General features: G+C 31.6%; 2 protein-coding genes across 17 annotated transcripts in view; one reads left to right on the top strand and one right to left on the bottom strand.

The window, feature by feature from the left end:
• Positions 1-24,151, bottom strand: part of LOC127709276 (acyl-coenzyme A synthetase ACSM3, mitochondrial-like) — a 268,456-nt gene that overhangs the window by 35,967 nt on the left and 208,338 nt on the right. The window lies entirely within an intron of this gene.
• The window catches only part of LOC127709281 (protocadherin Fat 3-like), a 74,622-nt gene continuing 63,817 nt past the window's right edge, over positions 13,347-24,151 (top strand). Inside the window, exons 1-2 of the mRNA XM_052214734.1 lie at positions 13,347-13,392; positions 16,404-16,490. Of these exons, the coding sequence (XP_052070694.1) occupies positions 13,356-13,392; positions 16,404-16,490 (124 nt within the window). The 5' untranslated portion in view covers positions 13,347-13,355. The remainder of the gene's footprint in view (positions 13,393-16,403; positions 16,491-24,151) is intronic.

The following is a 24,151-nucleotide window of genomic DNA, read 5'->3' as shown; positions in this document are numbered from 1 at the left end:
CCCTGCAAACAATGCAATTATCATTCCGGTTTAGAAAAATAGACTGTTTCGTCTGAGACTGAAGACCAACATGATACTGTTAATGCTGTCACCCGTTTTGGTGATAGTAATGACAAAGATGATGACAATGAACATCATGATCTGTCTTTAAAAGAAATTCAGAAAAATGATCATGACCTGAAAATAGTCGCAGAATGGGTAGAAATAGATGAACGTCCTGATTACAAAGATATTTCTGATAAGGGATTTTTTATAAGACCACTTTGGAACCAATGGAACAACTTAGAGTTAAGAGACGGACTTATCTTCAGACGTTTCGAAGACCCTGCAACCAAAATTGTTAAAATGCAGGCTATTATTCCTTTATCAGAACGCAAAAAGGTTTTACAATTTTCTCATGATGATAAATGTTCTGCTCACTTGGGTATTCATAAAACTTTGGCAAACATTAGACAATCTTATTATTGGCCTGGGTTACAAAATGACGTCAGGACTTATATCAATGGATGTGACAAATGTGCAAAGCGAAAAAGTCCACAAAAGTCAAAAAGAGCTCCAATGGCTTTAGTAGAAGCAAATGGGCCAATGGAAAGGATAGCCACAGATAATCTTGGTGAGTTGCCCGGAAAAGAGGGTGGCAACAAATATATATTGGTTGTTTCTGACTACTATACAAAGTGGACGGAATATTTTGCCATGCCAAATATAGAAGCTTAAACTGTGGCTAAGATTATAGTTGAAGAAGTCATTGTAAGATTTGGTGTTCCTCATTGGATACACTCAGATCAAGGCAGGCAATTTGAAAGTTTATGTTTCAAGAGATGTGTCGTATTCTGAACATTAAAAAGACACGTACCACCCCATATCATCCAAAATCGAATGGTATGGTGGAAAGGTTTAATAAGACTCTTGCAATAATGTTAAGTTCATTTGTGGAACAGAACCAGAGAGACTGGGATGAATACATTCCTTTTGTCATAATGGCATATAGGGCATCAGAACACGAGACGACTGGACAAACGCCAAATAGTCTCATATTAGGCAGAGAACTGTCAACTCCTTTAGATATCATGTATGAAATGCCACCATCCATTAAAGACATCCCTGCACATAAGTGGGCTTGGGAGCTTAAGGAGAAGTTAGAACATCTCCACAGTTTTGTTAGAGGTAAAATCAAAGAGCAAATGCGAAGACAGAAATACTATCACGACCACAAATTGTCATACCAAAATTTAAGAAAAGATGACGAGGTGTATGTTTATTTCCCAGTAAAGAAACCTGGGATGTCTTCAAAACTTACTAGTTTCTGGAATGGGCCTTTCAAAATTCTCGAAAAATATGGTGACCTTACATATAAAGTTGACTGTGGAAAAATAGGGAAACCACAAGTTATACATGTCGACAGACTAAAGAAAAAGAACAAACAGACATTAAGGACAGAACCGAATAGTAGCACCATTAGTCCCGTGGACACTGAAAATAATAGTGCAGAGATGACCAAGTAGAGACTCCTTATTTACAAGACATTGCTGTTCACGAGTCAACGTTGCCTGATGATGATGTACAAGAAAGTTCTCACGAAGGGCGCCGTACAGGGCGAAAACCAGCATGGATGGCAGATTATATTGTTGAGTAGATTTTGTTCATTTAACTGAATTGAAATGTGTATATAGTATTCTATGTTTAATATGTTGTAAAGTTAGTTTTAGTCATGCGGGACGCATGTATTTTTGAGGCTTGGGTTATGTGATGATTTTGTATCCTAGGTTCAATTGTTTACCTTAGTTACAGTTTGGCAGAAGCCTCATTTTATACATTTGTATAATACTTTAATAAACATAGAAAAGAGTAAGATGTTTCGCGGGTAAACCTTGGGTCAGGTCAAATGCGAAGGGGTGTTCCAAAGGAAACTCTGACACTGGTAACGAGGCACTTTGGTAGAACACCCCTCCTTCAAGAATGGTACGGCTATCATAGGGGTATATAAGCAGGAGAGATTCCTTGCTCAGGGTCGATTGTCATAAGTCTACGAAGACATAAGACCACGGTACGTTGATATTTGAGATCGTTGTCTCTTATAATAGATATTATTACTTAAGTGTAATAAAGAACAGGTTGGTGCCTGTTAGCAGTACTAGGTGGAGTTTACAAACTGAACCGTATTGTTGTATCGTATAGGACAAGTGTGAGTCTGTGTGACCAACTTGTAAGGTACATAATAGTACCAAGAGGACAAGGACAAGTTTGTAAACTTGTAGGGTACATAACTGTACCCGAAGGACAAGTTTGTTCCTGCCCCAAGACAAATTTGTAAGGGTACAAATTTTTACCAGTTGTATATATTTAAAGTAGAATATTTATAGATAGTTTATTAGAGAACGCAGAGAGCAGTTGTACGTATTTTGGTTCATTGACGATAATTTATGAATAAAGATTATTTGTTATATGTTTTGTAAATAGAACATTTTGGATCCAGTATCAAACTGGTAACGAACTCATTCTAAAAAGAAATAGACACGCTTACCCTGTGTACACGTTACACTTGTTATCTACAAAGTTTCATGAAATTCTGTTGTGTAGTTTCAGAGGAGTTGCGATGACAAACTGTTGCAATAGTATATTGAGGCCAATAAGTGCAAAGGGGCACAACTCTTTAAAAAAAAATTGAATCATAATTTCCTGTCGATATGCACGTCTACATAGTATGTCCTTATTATCTACAAAGTTTCATGAAATTCTGTTGTGTGGTTTCAGAGGAGTTGCGATGACAAGAACAGGACTGATGGAGCACCTGTCAGAAAGAGAAATTGTTAAGAAAAATCATGGGATATGACAAAAAAATGTCTTACCAATGGCAAATTTTATATTTTTTCCTACCACAATTTATCTTTGAATTCAGTTAAGTTGTATAGGAAAAATGTTCTTTTAATAGAAAATTTTCAAATCGAAAGGGACACATGCCATCATGGGCCACTTTTACATAACGAAAGCGATTTTTTTACATCAAAATAGACGACTTTCGAGTTTGTGCACTTTCCAGTAAATTTCATATGTCACAATGCTTATTTTATAACGTCACAGAAGGAACCGATTGCGTGGAGCAGCTGTTTAGCAACTCCTTCCTAAAAAACAACTTGAGATTGGTGTATAAAGATAAAACTTTGACTTCTGATTGTACAAATAAAATTTTGAAAAACCATTTAAAGCAAATGCTTAACCTTTTCCATATAAAACAATGTTAAATTCTATCCGTCCGATCTCGGACTATCACACTAATACATTGTATATTAGTCTAGGTCCGACAGGCAGCTCCCTTGTCATGGAATCCGGGTCCGTTCGCCGTGATTCCGTTCGCCCTAGTACCTGTTCGCCCGAATACTTGTTCGCCCTGGGTGTACGTTCCCCCTTATAACTGCCGCCCTGGGTCCTTTCGCTCTTATTTTTTATTTTATTTTGTTGTCTTGTTGTATACTGCTTATTATTTGGAAAGAGAATGTTAAAGTTTGTTAAAAATTTCGCCTATATTTATGTTGTATTGCTGCTACCAAATAATTATTTTCCTTTGATCTGCACTGTAGAGTACCCATAATACAAGGTATTTAATATAAAACAACTGAAGACCATGTTATCTAGATGTATTTATCTTTATTGATAAATTTTAACAATTTCAAAACAATCATTAACAGTTATATCAAGATCTAATTCGAACTTCGCATCACACACCAGTTATGTCCTTAATTTTTCACACTATTATTTCAAAGAGCACATATATAGGAAATTTGTCAAAACGAATTTAAGGTCAAAGAAGCCAAGCTGTGTGTTAAAGAAAATTCCCTTTTATGTCTTACAATTCGTACATCGATGTTTTTACTCATTCCAAGCTGACTAGTTTATTTTTAAAAAAATGTTACTTTCATGATTAATTCAACAAAGACAATTAACATGATTAATACAAAAATAAGTGAGATGAAAGACATCATAATATACCTAATCAACATTCTAATTTAAAAATTCAACAGTCATTAAAATTAATTCTAAATAAAACAAATGTAAGAATAAAGCCCATTAATGCTCCAAAACAAACCATTAATTTTTAAACATTTCCATGTTTTTACATGAATTTAGAGAATATATATATTTTCTTTAATATTGACCATATAGATATCTGAATAAGTTCATTCAAACTTAATACCACTATATTATTTTTCAAAAGTAGGGCGAAAAAACCCAGGGCGAACGGACTCTATGGGCGAACGGACTCAGGACGAACATGTAATCAGGGCGAACGGACTAAGGGCGAACATGTAATCAGGGCAAACGGACCCGATACCCTTGTCATGTTTGCCCTGATGATTTTGATGCGGCTAAATTTAAACCATTAATGCTTGAAATGATCAGCTGCTCGTTTTAGACTTTTTTGTTTTAAATGAAATCATTTGTCGAAGAACAGGAATTTCAATGAACAGCTGTATAACCAATCCCCCTTTTTATGAAAGTCGTCGATATCAACAGTTAATGATCATTAAAGTAGTTTACAAATCAAACAAACATTCTTGTAACGTAAGGAATGTATATACATGTATATAAATCGAAACTGTCAAAATGTCTTCAAAATATACTTACGTTACTTCAATCGGACGCAACAAGTAATTATCAAAAGACAAATGGCGCGAAATCATAGAGTGGATATTTTCGAAAGCTATCGGGATTTTCCCCTGTTCTAATCTTTACGAATAAGCTTCTCCTGAAATCGATTTACAGTCATCAATGTCTTATATTTGCTTAACCATTAAAGAATAATATCAGAATTTCATTTGGTTATTGCTATTTCCATACAAATATTTGAACAGTTATTATTTTTATCAATTTATTAAAAAATGAAACGCATGTTTTAAACAAAAACGTGTATCTAGTCCAGATGCCGATTATGTCTCTTTATAATTAGTTGTTTATTTAATACTATTCATTATTTTTTTTAATTTCGATTCCTCTGCTAATCAAAGGGAAGCAATCCTCGTATCATTTTGATACCCTGAAAAGTACTGGACAACGATTCTATCGATGAACTGACGTGTACTAAAATGTACTTAAACAAGTGTTAGATTAGTTTTATTGATATTAAAGAAATTTCTTGGTGTTCCTAAACGGAAGATTTTATACACACAGACGAAGAAGTATACTTAACAACAACATTATTTTCATTTACTTGTGTATAATATGAAGCAGGTTTTTTTCAAAAGTGATGATTTTCTAAGAATTGTTGAACATTTCACACTGGTATCATACTTTAACTTTGTTTAAACCTGTTTATTTACTTTTGACCTTAATTATTTATCCCTTATAATTTTTATTAACTATGTATTTGCATTCAGGTATCACAGATCAAATTTATTCGTTCATTGTGTGTTAATTTGCGTTTTTTGATTGAGTCAAGCCTTTCGATTGATATTTTATAGTGTGTCTTTTCTATGTTGTAATGTTATACTATTGTTTCAGAAAAGGGAGAATGTTTGGTACCATTAAAACGTTTAATCCCACTGCAAATGTTTGCACCTGTCCTAACTCAGGAATCTGATGTACAGTAATTGTCGTCTATTTATGTAGTTCATACGTGTTTCTCGTTTCTCGTTTTTATATAGATAAGACCGTTGGTTTTCCCGTTTGAATGGTTTTACACTAGTAATTTTTGGAGCCCTTTCTAGCTTGCGGTTCGGTGTGGGCCAAGGCTCCGTGTTATTGGCCGTTCCTTGACCTATAATGGTTTACTTTTACAAATTGTTACTTGGATGGAGAGTTGTCTCATTGGCACTCATACCACATGTTCCTATATCTATTAACACCACTGGATTTAATGCAAGGCATTTCTTTTTCTTAATAACCTGAACCAGTACTGACTGGTACTTAATCGCTCGCGATAGCTTGTGTACTGAACATGTACTGAACAACTGAAAAAGATCTTGACATTTTTCCTTGCGGTAAATTCAGGCATTTAAGAGTTGTTCAGTTTAAAATGACCCTCGAGAAATGACCGTTTCAGTAGTAAAAACAGTTACTTGTCTAGTGCGCGCGCACAATTACACGATGGACGGTATTGACAGCAGGTTTCCCGATATATATAAATAAACTTTCATTTATTAAATAGACCCCATAGAACACAATAGAAACAAAGGGATATGGGCTATCCATTCATCACACTAAATCGGCACTATTAGCACTTTTCAATGTTTTTATTGTTAATAAAATTGAATCAAATATTGTAATATATATATATATATATTTCATACATTTCTTGATGTTTTTTGTTTTGGTGAATTAATATCCAAATATTTTGAAATACTATATATAAAAACGTTAACAGGTTCATTTTACATTTTTTTGTTTCAAAACAGTGATGCACTTCTTGTTGCTGCAAATGTGCAAAACAGACAAAATAGTGAATGTTAACGTGAAATTACCAATTATAGTATATGATTACTCAACACTAGAGCGAATTTCAGCTGTTTCCTGGAAATGTATTTTTTTAAGAAAGAAAAATGCATAATCTATAAAATTTCCGTAATTGCATAATGTCAGATCACAAATATCTGGTTACAAGCAAATCAAAATTTAAATTTAAATTACAAAAATATTCAAACTTCAGCTTTAATTCGAGTCTAAAATGAATGTAAAGTAAAAATTTACTGTTATTTGATTATTTCTAAATGTTTGTTAATAAAAAAATTAATTGGAAAAATAAATTGATATAAATAAGAAGTATGAAAACCTATAAATTTAATGTAACAAAGACATTTAAATAAAATATATATTGACGTAAATTAGAAAAATAACACCCTGTAAATTTAATGTAAATAAGATCAAGGATTTGTATAGAAATCCTTGATAAGATTAAACCAGAAATTCACCCGATTTTCTAATTTTTTCTAAATTTGTAGTTTATATCTTTAATAACTGTTTTTTAAATTTTAAACCTGAAATTTATAATTGTTTTAAATTCTGTAAACGCATCATTTCAATTTTAATTTAAAGGTAAGACAAACTATTTTTCAAACGATGAAAAATATTTAGATTTCTTTAGCAATAATGTCGTTATCTTCTGATACATAAACTTTTATTACTGCATAATTGACTTTAATTTTGTTTGCTAGTATGTATACGTGTTAAAGCAAGTAAATTTATTGATCAAGATCTAAATAAAATGCATGAAACACCTTTTATAATGATACATTTGTGTATGTGTCATAAGAGAGAGCTACTTCGAGCAATCCTCTGTAACCACCAACCATTTTATAAGGGGAGGGGGAGGAGGTCGGCACGCATAGTCACCGATTTTCCTTAAACTTAGCCTGACCATATAATTAGGTGAAAAAGTGAGAAAAACGCCTCCCAAAGTGTTGCTAGGCCACGGTAGCCATGGCAACCAAGTCAATGAATGTTCCCGTACATTTTGGGGATTTTAGCTTTGAAAAACAACTACTTTGCATGCATTCTGAAGTAAAACCAGAAACAGTAATAACAATTGAATGACTATGATGTGAAAACTATTGAGCATTATATGACCATCAATTTAACCAAAGGTCATAGGTCATAGAAGACCTTAACCTTTAACCTTACGTATTTCAATTGGATTTTGTAATAAAAGATAATAGAAAGAAGCAAACAACACGTGAGGAAAATGTTCAGGATGATTAAAGCAACTGTTTTGTTTACAGGTCAAAAGTAAAAATTAAGGTCTTGTCAAAAGTGCTTACCAACCACCCTTATTTGATACAAGAGAACCTAGTAACTATATATTTTTTGATTCAGGAAAGTATGGACTATTACATAGACCCTAGCTAAAGGTCAGGGGTGAATGTTATCACACTAGTCGTTAGCAACCATTCATTTATAGTGTAAAAGTGCCAAGCAACCATCTATCTATATTGGAAAATTGTCATCCAACCATTTATCTATTTATTTATATTGGAAAAAGTGCCTAGCAACAATACATTTTCGGTTCATCGAGACAAAAAATCAGAAAACAATTGATATCAAAGATACAGTTTTCTTTAGATTAGTAATTCCATTGAAGAAAACACACATTGTATGTACCGAATTGTTGAATTACACTGACTTGATTGTTCACATGTATTTTCAAGTAAAGTAAAATCATATTGCAAATTCAATTTCAAGGTTGAAGAAAATAAAGTATATTGCTGATCTATATCCGCTAACATTGTCTTCAAATCTATAATACTTGTCAAGAAAATAGCCAAAAACAGTTTACAGTTTTTTACTTTATTTATTGACAATTAGTCGCACCTGTGACTTACAATATCAATATAGTCTCTCGGTCCCAGGTTGTCTATTCCTTCATTTTTTTTAAATATCAAAGACTACTAGCTAATTTTATTTTTAAAGAAACTATTATCTTATTAAAATGCTTATTGTATTTCGATACTATGCGAATACAAGTCTTTAATGTGTTCATCAAAAGAAACATTTCGTTTTATGGTGTATAACAGGATTGATTTATATTGTACAGTGTGCAAATGATTACTTGTATTACTAAGAAGTATAATCTTCATACTATAACGATAAAATATCAATATAATCTGCACTAGAATGGACATGTATATGTACTGTATTTTTTGTTGTTGTATATATTATTTTTCTTTTAAATCACCTGGATACATAAACTCTAAGCAGTCCAGGGCAGTTGACAGAGGAGTCCCTGCTTTTATTTTACATAACCTTTCTGCCAGGGAAAATACAAATGGGTGAACAAAAATACTGTCTACATAATATATTCAATATAAAAACCAGCATCTGTTTTCAATTAGTTACTGTATTCTACACACCTTGAAATCTGGCATTTTCATATAAATTTATCCTTTTTAAATACAGTTATAAAATATATATAACTGTTATTTTGTCCTTTCTAGCCGTTTGCACAGTTTAAAGTTCAAATCCTAGCTCGTGTAAAGAAAAGATAACCAATTACTGTATGAAATCTTGTGTTATTTAATTGTGTTCCCGGTTAAATGCCTGTTAGATACTGACATCGACAAACACTTTAGAATTTTCGATGAAGGATTATTTGTCAAAAATGAATGTATGTGCATTTATAAAGAAACACAATCTGTGGTAAGTAAAATACTATTAAAAAAAAAGTAATACAATTATGTGTTATGTAATATAAATATGTTTCTCTTATGGTTGTGGCCTGTTATCTATTTCTTCCATGAAGAGATATTTCTCGTATCACACTGCACGGAGTGTGATACAAAAATGCGTTAATTTGATTGGCCTATTCATCATCATGAGACGATATTACGACATTTCCATTGGCTATTCGTTAGGTCATCGATAACTTTCAAAGGTTAAGACGATGTACATTTCATCCATGACAATGGACATGTGTAATTTCTTCAAAATATACAAAACACTCACACTTTTCACTTGAAAATCTTCTTTTTGTCAAATTTTATTACATTCTGAAGCGTACAAAAAGTTTTAAAATGTCTGATGTTAAAGTTTGACATCGGAACAGGACATATGACGTCATACTGGTATGTGCAAAAGACTAGATCAACGATTCGCGGAATTTTAATTTAACACAATGAATGTGTTAACCATAAAAGAAAAAGGTTTAACAACTTGTGAGAATTGGATATCGCTTGATATCAACTCTCGTTATTTAATTTAAATAGTAATAATAAACTCGCCGATATCTAACCCTCACTCGTTATGAAACCTATAAATAAATATAAATTATAAAATTAACTTATATAAATAATGGCGACTTTTTGGTAAATGAAGGTGCAAAAAATGCACTAGTCCAACTTGAGTGTGCCTTTTGTATTCAAATGATAACTATAACTATAATACCGAGGCACAGTTTTGTCATAAAAATGTATATATATATCTACAAAATGAGCAAAGAATAGGCAAAGAATAAGGAAATTCGACTATCAATAGTAATTACAATATTTGAGAAAAAAGATCATTTTGATAACATCATTCATATCTTTCTTAAGAATAAGGATGATGGATGCTTTATTAAATGCTGTTCTGTTGAATTTAACGTCGTCGTTCCGACCTTTCCAAATACTAACTTTTATAGAAAACACTTTAAAACTTCCAATATTTATTTGCGTTTTATCAAGATCTTGATTATATCCAATAATCATGTTTTGGACATCAAAGTTAAGAGTTATATCTATACACAGAGATGGCAATCTTTTTATTTCTTCATTGGTGTTTTGAATTTTTTTAACAATAATAGATAAGATGCTATTGGGTTTCAAAATATTTGCCACATAAGTTACATAAGCCATCGCACTTTCGCATTCGGTACAATTGAGATTTAGAATAATTTATATTATGATATTATTTCCATTGGAATTGAAAAATATTGTTTGATACATGCAGCTTGTGAAGCTTTTTCCTAACTGATTGTCAGTCTAGTTCCGTATTAGATGTTCTATTCTATATAGTTTCACATTTTGCACTAGTACATTTATTCAGTATTTTTTTGTAAGTGATTTTAATTGATTTTTTCTGTGGGAATAAATTTTCTTTTCATATCATATATTTTGTTATTCTAGATTTTTATGTGCTTCAAATTTGCTGGGTTACTAATGGCGCTTCTTAGCTCGCTAATTCAATCAGTGGGGATTAATTACTTTATTAGATTATATTCGCATATCCAATTACGTTTATCTATTGTTTTATCAAATATTATTTTATTACTATAAAAGGTTTCCGTTTCGATATTCCAAACATCTTTTGTTTTGGCGATATGACTCTTCGTAAAGGAAGGGAAGAGCAAACGTTTCCCTTTCCATTTCATATTATCTTCAAGAATGCCTTTTTTTAACGTTCGGTCATTTTACTAAAATTCACACCATGCAGTAACCGCCTTTTGGTAAATATTTGACATATACTTAATATTTATTCCATTTTGATCTTTACAGGTACATATAAAATATTTGATACCAAATTTTTTGTCAAAGTGTTTTAGCCAATATTTGGCAATTGCATTCCAACTTTTTGTTGGACTTTCTAGAATTCCAAAAATCGTTTTATATGTTTGCTTTTTATTAAACTTTCCAAACTGATCAATTTGATTCTCGCTAAGCTTTCATCTAGACAGCACAATTTTCTGTCGACAAGGATGACTTTAGAGCCCAAACAAAATCCCAGAAAAGTGAGTTTATTTTTTTTCCACACTCATTAGGTATACCCCTCTTTTCAACCTCGTATCCCAATATTTGAAATAAGTATTAATTGGTTTTTTATAATGACATCTTTACCTCTGTAAGTTATTTTTTTTGTTTTCCAAATGTGAATAAAACTATTACGTGTATTATCACCTTTACATTTATCATTTAAACAAGATAGCACATGAACAAATCTCTCTGCAATACTTTCTTAGTAGAACAAAGAGGTAATATTATAGCCATATATGGTTGATATATTGATGCCACCTTGTCCATTCGTTTATTATTTTACTAAATTATCAGGAAACAAATCTTTATACTGCCACTAGAACACTTCCAGTTGTTTGTATCACCAAATATAGTAACACAGTGATATTTCGTGCAACTTCGATCTCATGTCACGTCACTTTTCGTCACAATTGGTGCTCGTTGAGGGATGGACATGAGTTAACTTTTTTATAACTATAAAAGTAGCAATTTGTATTTGCAGTGTAAAACAGATTAGATCAATGTCAGAAAAATATCAACTTCTTCTGTATTCGGCACGAAACTGTTGAAGGGCTCAGTAAACCTCGACATTCCCAAATTTCTAAACTCATAGAGAAAGTTGATATTTTCCTGACACTGTATAAATACTTATCATTTAAGTCAACCGTAGAATCATGATATAAATAGATACTGTAAACCAACTTATTTTCGTGAATAGAAGAAATAACGCGAATATAAAACGTCGCGAATATACCAAATTTGGATCTTATCAGTTTATCAACTAAGTTGGCAAATAAATTTCCACGAAGTCGCAAATGTTGTAAGAAATTATCAAAGATATCCAGGGTAATGATTTAGTAACCAAACACGTGATTCGTCTATTTAGTCCCATCAAGCAGTGGCACTTAAATCAAGATTATTGTGCATTTTACCATTTGGTCCTATCTTAATTCAATTGCAAGTTTACCTGTGTCAGATCCCTTTGGTTCTACGTCTCCAAACGTATTCAGGTATTTAAGCATCCTTGATTTTAAATTATGTTGGGTTGATGAGGTTCAGGCTAGAAAAGCGCGTCGGTCGTACGAAATTTGTAAATTTTATTATTAATATTCATCATATGAAACTCAGTTTAACTTTCTCATCGTTTCCATTTTGTAATTTCCAACCTTCCTTGCATGGTTAAACTTAACTGTATATATGTGTCTGATGAATAATTGTGGTCAGCGTTGTCAATAACATAGAAATCTTAATACAGCTCTTGAATGGTTAAAATTTCCAACTCGAACAATTGACCTTTACACCATGCAGCTTTACCATTACACCTTACCATGCACCATGCACCATACACCATTACACCATACATCATTCACCATTCCTCACACACTATTACACCTGACCATGCACCATACACTATTACACCATATACTATTCCTCATACACCATAACACCTTACCATGCACCATGCACCATTACACCATACACCATTCCTCATACATCATTACACCATTCATTATTCCCTTTACACTAATACACCATTTACATTTTCCATTTCATATTTAAATCATTAACGATTAGAACCCACAATATAACGAGCTTGGGGGGAATTGCAAATATCAAAATCTCTTAACATTTATAAAACAAACAAAAATTTAGAAACCATACGACATTCCTCGTGCAAGATACAAAATTCCCCATTGTACCATATACAATTCCCATTAACACTTCACCATACACCTTTACACCATTCCCCATTAATCAAATACTGTTACACCAATCTCCCATACACCATAACACCATTCATTTTTTCTCTTTTCTTTCTAATTTATTCAAAATTATAACCATTTAAAATTACCCACAATGTCACGAGTTTGAGGGATTTGCAAATTTCTAAATATCTTAATATTTATAAAACAAAGTAAAATTTAGAACCCAAACAACAATCATCATGCCAGATTCACAATTCTCCTTTTCATCATACACAATTCCTCCATGCAAAAACAAAACGTATTGAATCTGTAACAAAATACTGACATAGGAGGAGATTCAACGATTAAAATTGATCAAAGTTTATGTGGGTGTTGCATTGCCTATAAAATAAATTTAACGATCTTTTAAAATTTATAGTGTGTTTGCCCATCCAACTGCCGATAAGTAAACTATTTAACAATGTTAATGCTGAGGCTTGGTGTCATCTTGGTATTAGGTATGTATGCATACTCTTTTAACGTTTTTTATAACAATATACTGCATTGCAATAGTTCCTAAATGTATTAAAGTTATATGTAACTTGTATTAAATTTTCTAAAATGGCCTCTTTAATGTTTTTTTAATTTTTTAAACACAAACTGAACGGAATAAGCCCATTAGATACATCCAACTAAGATCAACTTTGCTTTAGAGAGATAAAATCTTTATTTCTTGATATCTTACTTTTTCGACAGAAAATTGCAGAAGGTTTTATAAATCATGTTGGTACTACTGCGCTTATGATAATCTCAGGAATAAGCAGTATACCATCAGTGGTATCGATCCATTGCTTCGTAAAACCTTAGTTATTTATTCGGTCTACGTCAATGTACAAAACGAACTTTATAAATAAATATAGTTCTAAACTAAATGCCCCTTTGTCTTTCATTTGAACCACGTCGTTAATGAAATGAAACTACTATAAATTTTATTCTTATCTCATTTGTTCAATATTTTGGACACAGTTTCTAATTTGATTCCTGACCAAACATTTACGCATTACTTGAAACATGCATTTTATATGTGTTTCAGTGACTTTTAGTGTGTATGAAAAACACTAATTTAAAGATGGTACAGTTGTAATATGTTTAATAAGATACCTAGAGTTTTGTTAAAACAAAATTATGCACAATGAATTTGATATCATGTATCTAAGTATCTGTATTGTATATCAGCGAAAGATACCAAAGGAATATTCAAACTCATAAGTTGAAAACAAATTGATAACGCCATGGCAAAACACGAAAAACACACTACACTAAACACAACACAACATAGGAAACTAAAGAATGAGCAACTCGAACCCAACCAAACACCGGGGTGATATCAGGTGCTCCCGAAGTGCAAGAAAATCCTGCTCCACATGCTGGCTTTAGTATTATAAAAGAAAAGAGTTCAAATTCTAACTAGGTACCAAAATATCTATCCGTTATATCTTCTTTAAAACTATCTTTCCTCAAGGGTGGTATATCTGACGCGACTTTTATAAAGTCATATTATAATTGCGTCAGAAACGTCATGAGACCATTAAAATTATGACCAATGATGGCATCATGCATTTCTTTTAGTGAATGAAAAATAACATTAGTCAATTGTCCTAACAATATAATACACTAGGGAATAAATTTTTAGTGAATCAAACAACATTATAAAAAAAATGAATGATATACAAAATTGCACACTGTTTATTTTAAATAAACATTATTTCACAAAATTTGACCGTTTTGATGAAAAGGTAATGTAATACAAAAACTAAGCAGGCAATCGTTTGTTCTTTTTTATGTATTTTTTCACACACCCGTTTCATCACGTATATTCTCTTATTTTGTAAGATGATTTCTAAACCTCCATTACCGAAGCATACTTGTCAAATTTGTTCAACAATGTATGGGTATTGTTTTATATGCTCAAGTGCTTATACGCAATCTTGATGAATACAACCGAAGTTGACAGTGTCAGTGGGAAAACAAAAGGTTGGACAGTACTACATGTGAACATTTCTGTGTATTGTCCAATGACATGTCCCTTTAACATGTGAAACTTTTCAACTTCTTATCTACCTTGGATGACTTTTATAGGACACATATGAAAACAATTTTGTGACCAAAGACGTACCAGGTAACTATACTAGTTTGAATTAAGCATCATACTTTCCTAAATATGGAAATTGTTTTCTATATTATGTTATCTGTATATATGTCTATATTTTTGTAAAACTTGCAGTACCAATTATGTCGTATTGTAGGAGATGTTGAAGTTTCAGATTTGGCGTGCATTTCAATATTTGTATCTATATTCATAATTTTAAATCCAGTATATGGCGCATTGTTTTTATACCATGTAACTGTGTAGTACTCACGAGTAGTAGTGTTCTAGGTTTATACTTTTCATCAGAAAGTAATATGATTGTGATTTAGTAATAGTTAACAGTCAATGAGCAAAATTCCTATTTGATACGGAATTACCTTCTAAATTTTCTTTATTACATAAACGAAGACATATTGATAAAATGCTTTCAAATAATAAACTTTAACAGCTATTATTTGTACAGTACTGCTTTTTAGAAAATACCTGGGGGAAATGTACCGGTGTTATGTTTCCGTCCTTACTATACTTATTTTTGGTAAGTGAATAAACTTGTAAAAGCGTTAATGCTATTACTTCGAGAATGTCGATAGCTCTTCTGGTTGACGATTAGTCCTCCCGGAGATCACCGTCCCATTAGCTATGTAATACAGCACTGGCATGAAAATACGAATGTAGTTTTATTGCAATATGCTGTAATCAATCTTTGAAAATCATTTTGATTTAAGGAATGTATTCTTAGTTCCGTTTTGTCTATACACTTTGGTCCGTTCCAGTTATATCAACACTTCATGGGCCACATTTTGTCCTCGAGCGTCACTGAAGATACTTTAATTGTCGAAATGCGCTTCTGGTGCAGAAAAATTAGCACCGTTAATGCTCTATAATTACCTTCCTAGTGGTTTATGGGGTTGATGGGGTTGATTTTTAGTTCCAACTTTGAATTCTTTGTTCCAAATCTAATGACAAAAGTTTAAAGAAATATGATAAAAAATGCAACTACCTACAAAATAACTTTATCAAGGAATTTTATTTTAATTAATTATCATCCCTTAGGGTGATACTCACGAACTAGGCCTATAAATCCTACTTCCACATTTTCCGTGCGAATGACTTTCTTGTATTATTGATAGGTACAACAGTTCGCTCAAGACCTAGAGATTGGAAACCATGCTTTATGAAATGTTTAATCAAAACGATCTCAAGCGAAGTTTTTGACTATTGTAAAATTTGCCATAGAAAGTTACAACCTTATTTAGAGTACAATTACATTAATAATGAAAAGGAAATATACAAACAAGATGAATTATCTATTGACATCTAAATTATGTGGTTTTGTTTTCAATTTACTTAAAGACCAATATTATGATTTTATATTTGTAGAATACACCACGGCTTTAGTTATACATAAGCCTCCAATAATTCATACAAATCTCCCATACCTCAATGTCAAGGAAAATTCAAGAGTTGGTACGTAATTTCCTTACATACTTTGTCTATTTTCAATTTTATATACCAAGTTAAGGTGGCAGTAGTTTACCGATGTATAAATCTAGTAAATCGATTAGAAAGAGACACATCAAAACTGAGGGGATCGTATGAACTCCAAAAGGAGCGATATATGGTGCGTCGACAGGATCAGCATCTCCTGTTATCCAAGCATTCTCGCCGAAATAAAGATTTTCTTTTGTCCAGAATTTCCAGAGGTGACGAAGTATTCTATGTAAGCGCTACAGCTAAAAAAAATAGAAAATACTTAATGATAATCATGCAAATTGCTAACAAGTACTTATAACATATTAATAGTTGAGCAAGTTAAGAGGTTGACAGTCTACGTATTCTAGCATTAGAAAAATTCTGTATTGATCAATGATCCAGGCAAATTAGGTCAAGAACATCTGACATTCACAGCTACCTACGATTTTGTCAAATAAAATTGAGTTGGAACTTTATAGATTTTGGGAACTAATTTAAGCGTGAAAACGCATTGAATATCAAAAAAGAGGTTAACACTGTAGGTTGCATTTCTGTTAATATTGACAATGCAATTTCCCATAGGAACTCCTTTTACGGCTAAAACTGTACCACTTTTACTATGAAGTTTTGAAAAAAATCTTATCCTAGAATGGAAAGTTCATATGCACTACTATTTTTTACAAAGGTCAAAATATAGGGCTATGCGGCATATTTTCAACGTTTATATGCCCCGAACTTCTAAGAGTTTAAACTAACACTAAATTTCTTAACTACCCCTACCTTAACTGTAGGATTACCACAGATTTCAATATAAACAATGTTCATATGTATATTTACTGGTAACATTCCCAAGTTATGTCTCTATGAGATGAAACATAGAGATCATAACTGGGAACCATTATGTAAACAAAATTAATTATCTATGAATATTCTCTATCTTCCCAAAAGAGGCGTGGTTTGAGAAACAGCTGTATTTACAAAGTGCAACCTATACAGACATTTATTCAAATATAAAACTCTATAAAAACACTTTTTCTCACATTAATACTTATTTATCAGAATTATAGACTTAAAGAAATCATTGCATATACTCTAAGTTTTCTTTTACTGTACATTTTATACCCCCTCCCCTGTTTCAGTTTTTTAAAGAATTTGAAAACAAGACTTTAATTATTGCAAGCTTACCCTATTTGCATGTTTTCTGACATGAAATGCCTAGAACCTGTTTAAAACTGTTCTGATAACAAATTGAAAGCATTTCAGAATACTTTAAATGTAATGTTTAGCAGTCAATCATTCAAACATTCAAGATTATATAAAGTATCTAATCCTACCTCTGTCTCCAGTCCACATCTTACTGTATGCCTATTTGTCAATGAAAGTTCACAATTTCTGCTTCAAATGGTCAGTTTAGAATTTTTGTCACAACAGTATCATCTCTAACCATATATCTGACATAATTTAGCTAATATATGAACTAGAAGTGTTAAAACAAAGCCATATTTGCAATAGTTTTATGTATGCAGATACCAGTCTGATGTACAAATTCACTTAAAATTTTATAGAAATGACTGCTAACATCTGATTTTTGCATAACTTCCAAGCACAGTTATTGTTTTCTATATAAAGACCATTAAAATCATAAAATCATAGCATTTACAAGTTAAATTATTTGTTTTATTACCCAGGGGGTAGGCAATTTTCTCTGTTTTTTGCCCGTGGGCCCTCAAATTTTCTAAATTATTCTGCTGTTTCTAGCAATATGGAATATTTAGTACATATTCAGGATATGACACACTATTGTAAGTTTTGTTAAGATATTTTTGTATTTCTAGCTTGCATTTTTTATGTCGCGGTGACAAAAAAGTAGATTTAGGTGTTACGGCTTACTTTTGGGTTATTGATAGAACAAAAACACCCCACTAATAATATTCAGGAAGGATCTATGAGTTTTAATGACTGCGAAGAGTAAATATAAGCACTTCCCAACAATTTAACTTACAAATATGCATATATTATGAATTTATTTTGCATATAGGGCTTTAAGTAAAACTATGCATACCGTTACACCCATCATAAACTCCGAAATCGCCCAGTTCTGATGGAGTTGAAGCCTTAGTTTAAGGGCAACTAAAAAAATAATGAAATAAGTATTTACAATCAAAATGTATTGTTTCAATCATATCAGTACGAAAAACTAAGGTGGAGTGTAACATCAGCATGATCAGAGACTGATAGATTATCAGCAACACCATCGGCCCAATGGAAGCAATAAACATACGATAACGAATTCTGTGTGTGACATGTGATTTTGAAACGTTTTTTTAGTTGAGAATCCGTTTGGAAATAATAAATACTAGTACATAAAACATTTAAGGGCGTTAAATCAAATCGTCTAAGTTTAACATTTGTTCTGCAAGCCATAGATTATTTTAATAATGGTGAATAAACAAATTCATATTTCTTTTTCTTTCTTTCATCAAATGTCTTATAAAAACAAATATAAGAACAAAGTGAAAATAGATAGATAGATAAATACTTTTTTTCTCTAAAAACTACGAACAAGTTCATAAAACTAAAGAAAACAAAAAATACAATGCTAATTGAACTTTTATTTTACATGTTTTAGGAACAGAGATTGTCATAATAGACGCTTCAAGTCAAACAAATGACGAAGTTACTGTGACAACACACGATAATGCGACAGCATCAAGAGTCTTTCTGTTCCCTACTAGATTAGGAATCAACTCGACATACAGAGTTGCTCTTAAGAAGATCCCGGATACAGAGGTACTGATATTACGTTACATTCTTTACATGATGTGTATTTCATAAATTTAGTATATAGGACGAAAGGTTAGTAGTATGTTTACTGAACGAACGTAACAATTCAAGAGTCAAATATACATCACTAGAGACCAGTAAATGGTCTGAACTTTGAAGCTGAACTTTGGGAATACACATAGCATGTGTCTTCGACTGAAAAGGGAGCGACTACAGCCTAATGTCGTTATGTTCAAACTTTTCTACAATCTAAGGATAACATATGTGAGTCCTGTGCATTGTCTAGATAATTCAATGCTTTGAAGCATATTTTTTTTTCTTATTAAACACACAAAATTAAAATACTGCAAATCCCAATTAAAGCATTATTTACGTATATATCTATATAACGAAAATTTCTTCCTGACAATTATTACTTGAAACGAACAAACCAAAAGTAGCAAAAATGACAACAGTAGTGGTGGAATCAAATACAAACAAGAATGTATTGATATTTTGGACATCTGGATATTTTTTAAGGTGGATCATCGGTATATATTTCGTCAGATAGAATTTTTTTATACTTTGCCAAAATTTTTTTTTTCAATGCTTTTTTCAAAAATAAAATAAAAAGTATGGGTCGCCGTGCTATTTTTCAAGCTAGAAGTCGTGCAAAATTGCCCAAATTTGTATAGATTGTTTATGAAAAAAACACATTTTTGTGAATGAAAAGAAATCTATGAGATAGAATTTTGAAATAAAATATGAGAAGATAGGTTTTATAATATGCTTTAAGAAAATAAAAAGAAAAAAATGTGTCACCATACTTGTTTTCTTGCTACAAGTAAAAAATGAAAATTTCACTATCAGTCCAGTATAAAAATTTTATCATAACAGTTATCTCCCCTTAAGTGACCAAGTTGAAAAATAGATTCTAAAAACACAAATATTTGGTTTTGTTTAAACATTTTGGATATGCGATGAATCACCTATTTTTCTTTATACAAATAAGTAGTCTTACACATAAATTGCAAATCTGTCTCAAAATTTGAGGATTTAGGCAAAGAACTAGACCGATACTGTACTGCTATTGTACAAACCAAGATGGCGGTATACAGTGAATCTACCTTAAAGCTAGTTAGTTTCTCTTTTAATTACTTAATTGTCCTTACAATGTATGTTTGCATTTTGTGTCTTTTAGGTCGAACGTACATGGTATTTGACATTTCAAGCACATGACAATCATGGTAATGTAAGTATAGGTAAAAGATGAACTTTACAGTTTTATTAGAGGTTTGCATAAAATATGCAATGAACACATCTATTAATACCTATTTGTTTAATTCAGTTGAAATTTGCAGTTGTTTTACTTTTCCACATTCAATTTAATGACGATATTCATTCATTTTGTTTTTGCAAAATTCATTATTATTGAAAACAGCAATTGCGAAATTAAATTCTTGTTATTATTGGTGAACTGCACAACAGCTATCTTGCTGAAGATATAGAGATACAGGATCAGCTTCGAATCATATTCTGAAAATGTGTATTTATTATTTTGTGTAATTGATAATTGCAAACTGTATTTCAATTAAAAAAATCATTCCACAATATGCAGAATTAAGATAGTAGTTAAGCTAGCTTCAGCCATGCGACTATTTACTTCGTATTCATATTGTCAAATTGAGTACAACTCTTAGATTTCCTTCTTCATAAAACTTTTTTGACAACTGTTTTCTATTCGTTCAGTTGGTTTGTAAAGTCAAGCGTTCGATTTTGTCAGGTTGTATGGATTTTCCCTTTTTCGAATTTTCCTTGGAGTAAGGTATTTTTGTTAATACTTTTTTAATTGGATCGGTGTCTTATACTTGCTGCTAAATATACTAGTCAAGAAAAGTAACGATACACAAGTTTGAACTCCAATTTATCATAAAATATAATAAATAGGAAAAACTGTTAAATTATCCAATGACAAACTTTCATTTGAAGAGAAAATGGATATGATTAAAAGAATCTGATCAACTTGGAAAGTGAGAAAATACCGTGTTATTGAACACAGGGGTCAAATTTATTTTGCGGGAAATGATGACAAAAGTCGGCACTTAATTTCGAAAATGAGAATTAGGTATTCAAATATCTGCAAAGGCATTCAAAATTTTAAGCAGACAATGTTAAAGTTTAAAGTTCTAAGTTCTAATATCGATTTTTGAATTTTGGGTGAAAATACGATTTTTAAAATAACAAAGATTCGCGTATTTGCCTTAAATCAATGGTTTTGATAAGAACATAACACTCTGTAAATATTAGACCAATTGAGCAATTATTTACCTGGGTACAATGTATCGAATTTTATTATATATGGAAAATGCATTGCCTTGTATCGTTTCTTTTGTTGACTAGAATATGAAATTAAGTATCATTTGCTAAAATCGTATTGATAATTCTTATTAAAATAAGGAGATGTGTGATGATTACCAATGAGACAACTATCCACCAAAGTTAAAATGAAGCCTTGAGATCCTGCTTGGTTTCTTAGTAACAGTAGTCGGTTAATAATATTTCACTATTTCAGACTTTATTGACTTTGCCACTACATATTGATGATGTCAATAACAACGCCCCCTTTTTTGTGCACGGCCATTATCGTTCTGTTGTTGGATATGTGAGTAGACGATAGTATATTTCGTACAATTCTATTTGTATAATGAACTCGCAAAAATGGTTTAAAATGCAAAAATATAGCGCCAAAAAGATTTCAACCGTATCACAACTTCAGCAATCGATAAACATTTCCAACACGATCACACGAAACCCATAGGGATATAAATATGTAAATATGATTGGTTGATTGACTGTTGTTTGCCTAACGTCTGCTTTAAATGTTTCATGAATATTCAGGACGAATATAAATATGACACAGTGAATACGTCATAGTGCTACAAATATTACCTGCTTAGTCTTTGATATAGCCGAAATCTTTTTGGTTTGTTTTCTTAAGGTCGCTTCTCGGCCCCATATCTCATTTATTAAATACAAATGCATGTACGAGTATTTAAACCACACCTCAAAGTAGTATATATTTGATAATTCAAACTATGAAGCAATTTAGTATTTAGTATAAAGTTTATTAACATTTCGATTTATTTGGCTTTTGTAGGGATTGGCAGTTGGGTCCAAAATTTTACATGTAACAGCAATGGATGCGGACGATGGACCAAATGCAGCAATAAACTACTCGATGAGCGTATGTTTTTTATATAAACTTGTTGATAGTTGAAAGACCGACTCAGAAATCCATTTACAAATGTATCATCTTCGTAATGTCATTCTCGTAATGAAACACTGCATTACCGAATTTTTGTTTGGAAATACACTTGGGATATGTTGAAACATAAATGACCTTAAAATATTGATTGGTGAGTAATTTTTAAAAACATAAGAACCGTGCTTCATCACTCTTTTGAATTTCATTTTAACTTTAAACATTTTTTTTAAAAAACTCTTACGTCTTTAATGATTGGAAGACACCCTTAACAAGTAATTGAATAAATGTATAATAGTTTGTACCGTTGCTTGCTACTATGACCGTTACTGTTCTATCTTTTTTTACAAAGATACACAGGAGCGAATTTCGCAAAAAGATGCATATGCGATTCATATGTTCACAAAACCATATGTTAAGTATCGAGGTACTGCTCAAACTTAAAATATATTTTGCAGCCCTACCAGGTGCCTTCTCCCTCGTGCAGATACAAGGCTTTTGTTATCGATCCAATCACAGGAGATATAACGTTAAAGAAGAAACTCCAGCATGGTCATACAACTTATCATTATCAAGTCAATGCAACGGTTAGTATACATTTCGTATTGACATCAGTCATTGAAATTTCCTCAAACACAAAATGAAGGGATATTCACCACTCAATGCATGTGTGAAACGTGCAGAGATTTTACACCAATCATAAACTCCCGATGGTTTCCCGCATCGTTGTCAATATAAGGGAATTTGATGCGACTGTCATACAAGTGAGAGGTTTAGCTAGCTATTTAACCAGGTTCAATCCACCATTTTCTACATAGGAAAATGCCTGTACCAAGTCAGGAATATGACAGTTGTAATCAATTCGTTCGATGTGTTTGAGCTTTTGATTTTGGCATATGATTAGGGACTTTCCTATTTGAATTTTCCTCGGAGTTCAGTATTTTTGTGATTTTACTTTTTTAAATACGGTGATCAGTGGAACTTGACAGAAACTTATTTTTGAAGCATATTGATTTTTTTTTAATTTTTAGCGTTTATATTTTGAATTTAATTTAGTACTTTTTTGTCGTATAGATACTGATATGAATAAGTAAAGAGAAGTTTTTACAGAGAAGTTGATTATGACAAATTTTACACAGAGAGTACTGTATGTTACAATTGCTGATCATAAAACCAATACGCAAGTTTTGACGAAAGTTTATTCGAAAAACTGTATTAATCGTAATAATTTACATAATGAAAAGCGAACATAAAACTTCGTCAATCGATTTTTGTAATGATATATATATATTTGTACTACTAGAATATTATTTTACGTTAGCAAATACATGTTTACAGTGTATGCTTTTGATATAATGATCATTTTTTTAGTACTTGTAATATGATGGTTCCTGTTAACCTTTTTATGTATCAATTTATTTTTTCAGGATAATGGTGTTCCGAAACTATCCTCATCAACATTAGTCAATATCGAAATTTCACTTGAATAACATGACAGAAAGAAAAGGAATTTTCAATAAAACTAAGGAATAGATAACTGTTTTTAGAAAAAAAATTTTCGTTAAATAGTAATCATAAAAATGCATGATGCTTTCTGATTTTGTTTATCAATCTTCTTGCTATGGAAATT

The sequence above is a fragment of the Mytilus californianus genome, unplaced genomic scaffold, assembly GCF_021869535.1.
Source record: "Mytilus californianus isolate M0D057914Y unplaced genomic scaffold, xbMytCali1.0.p SCAF_7, whole genome shotgun sequence".
Lineage (NCBI taxonomy): Eukaryota > Metazoa > Mollusca > Bivalvia > Mytilida > Mytilidae > Mytilus > Mytilus californianus.
This window is presented reverse-complemented; position numbering and strand designations above follow the sequence as displayed.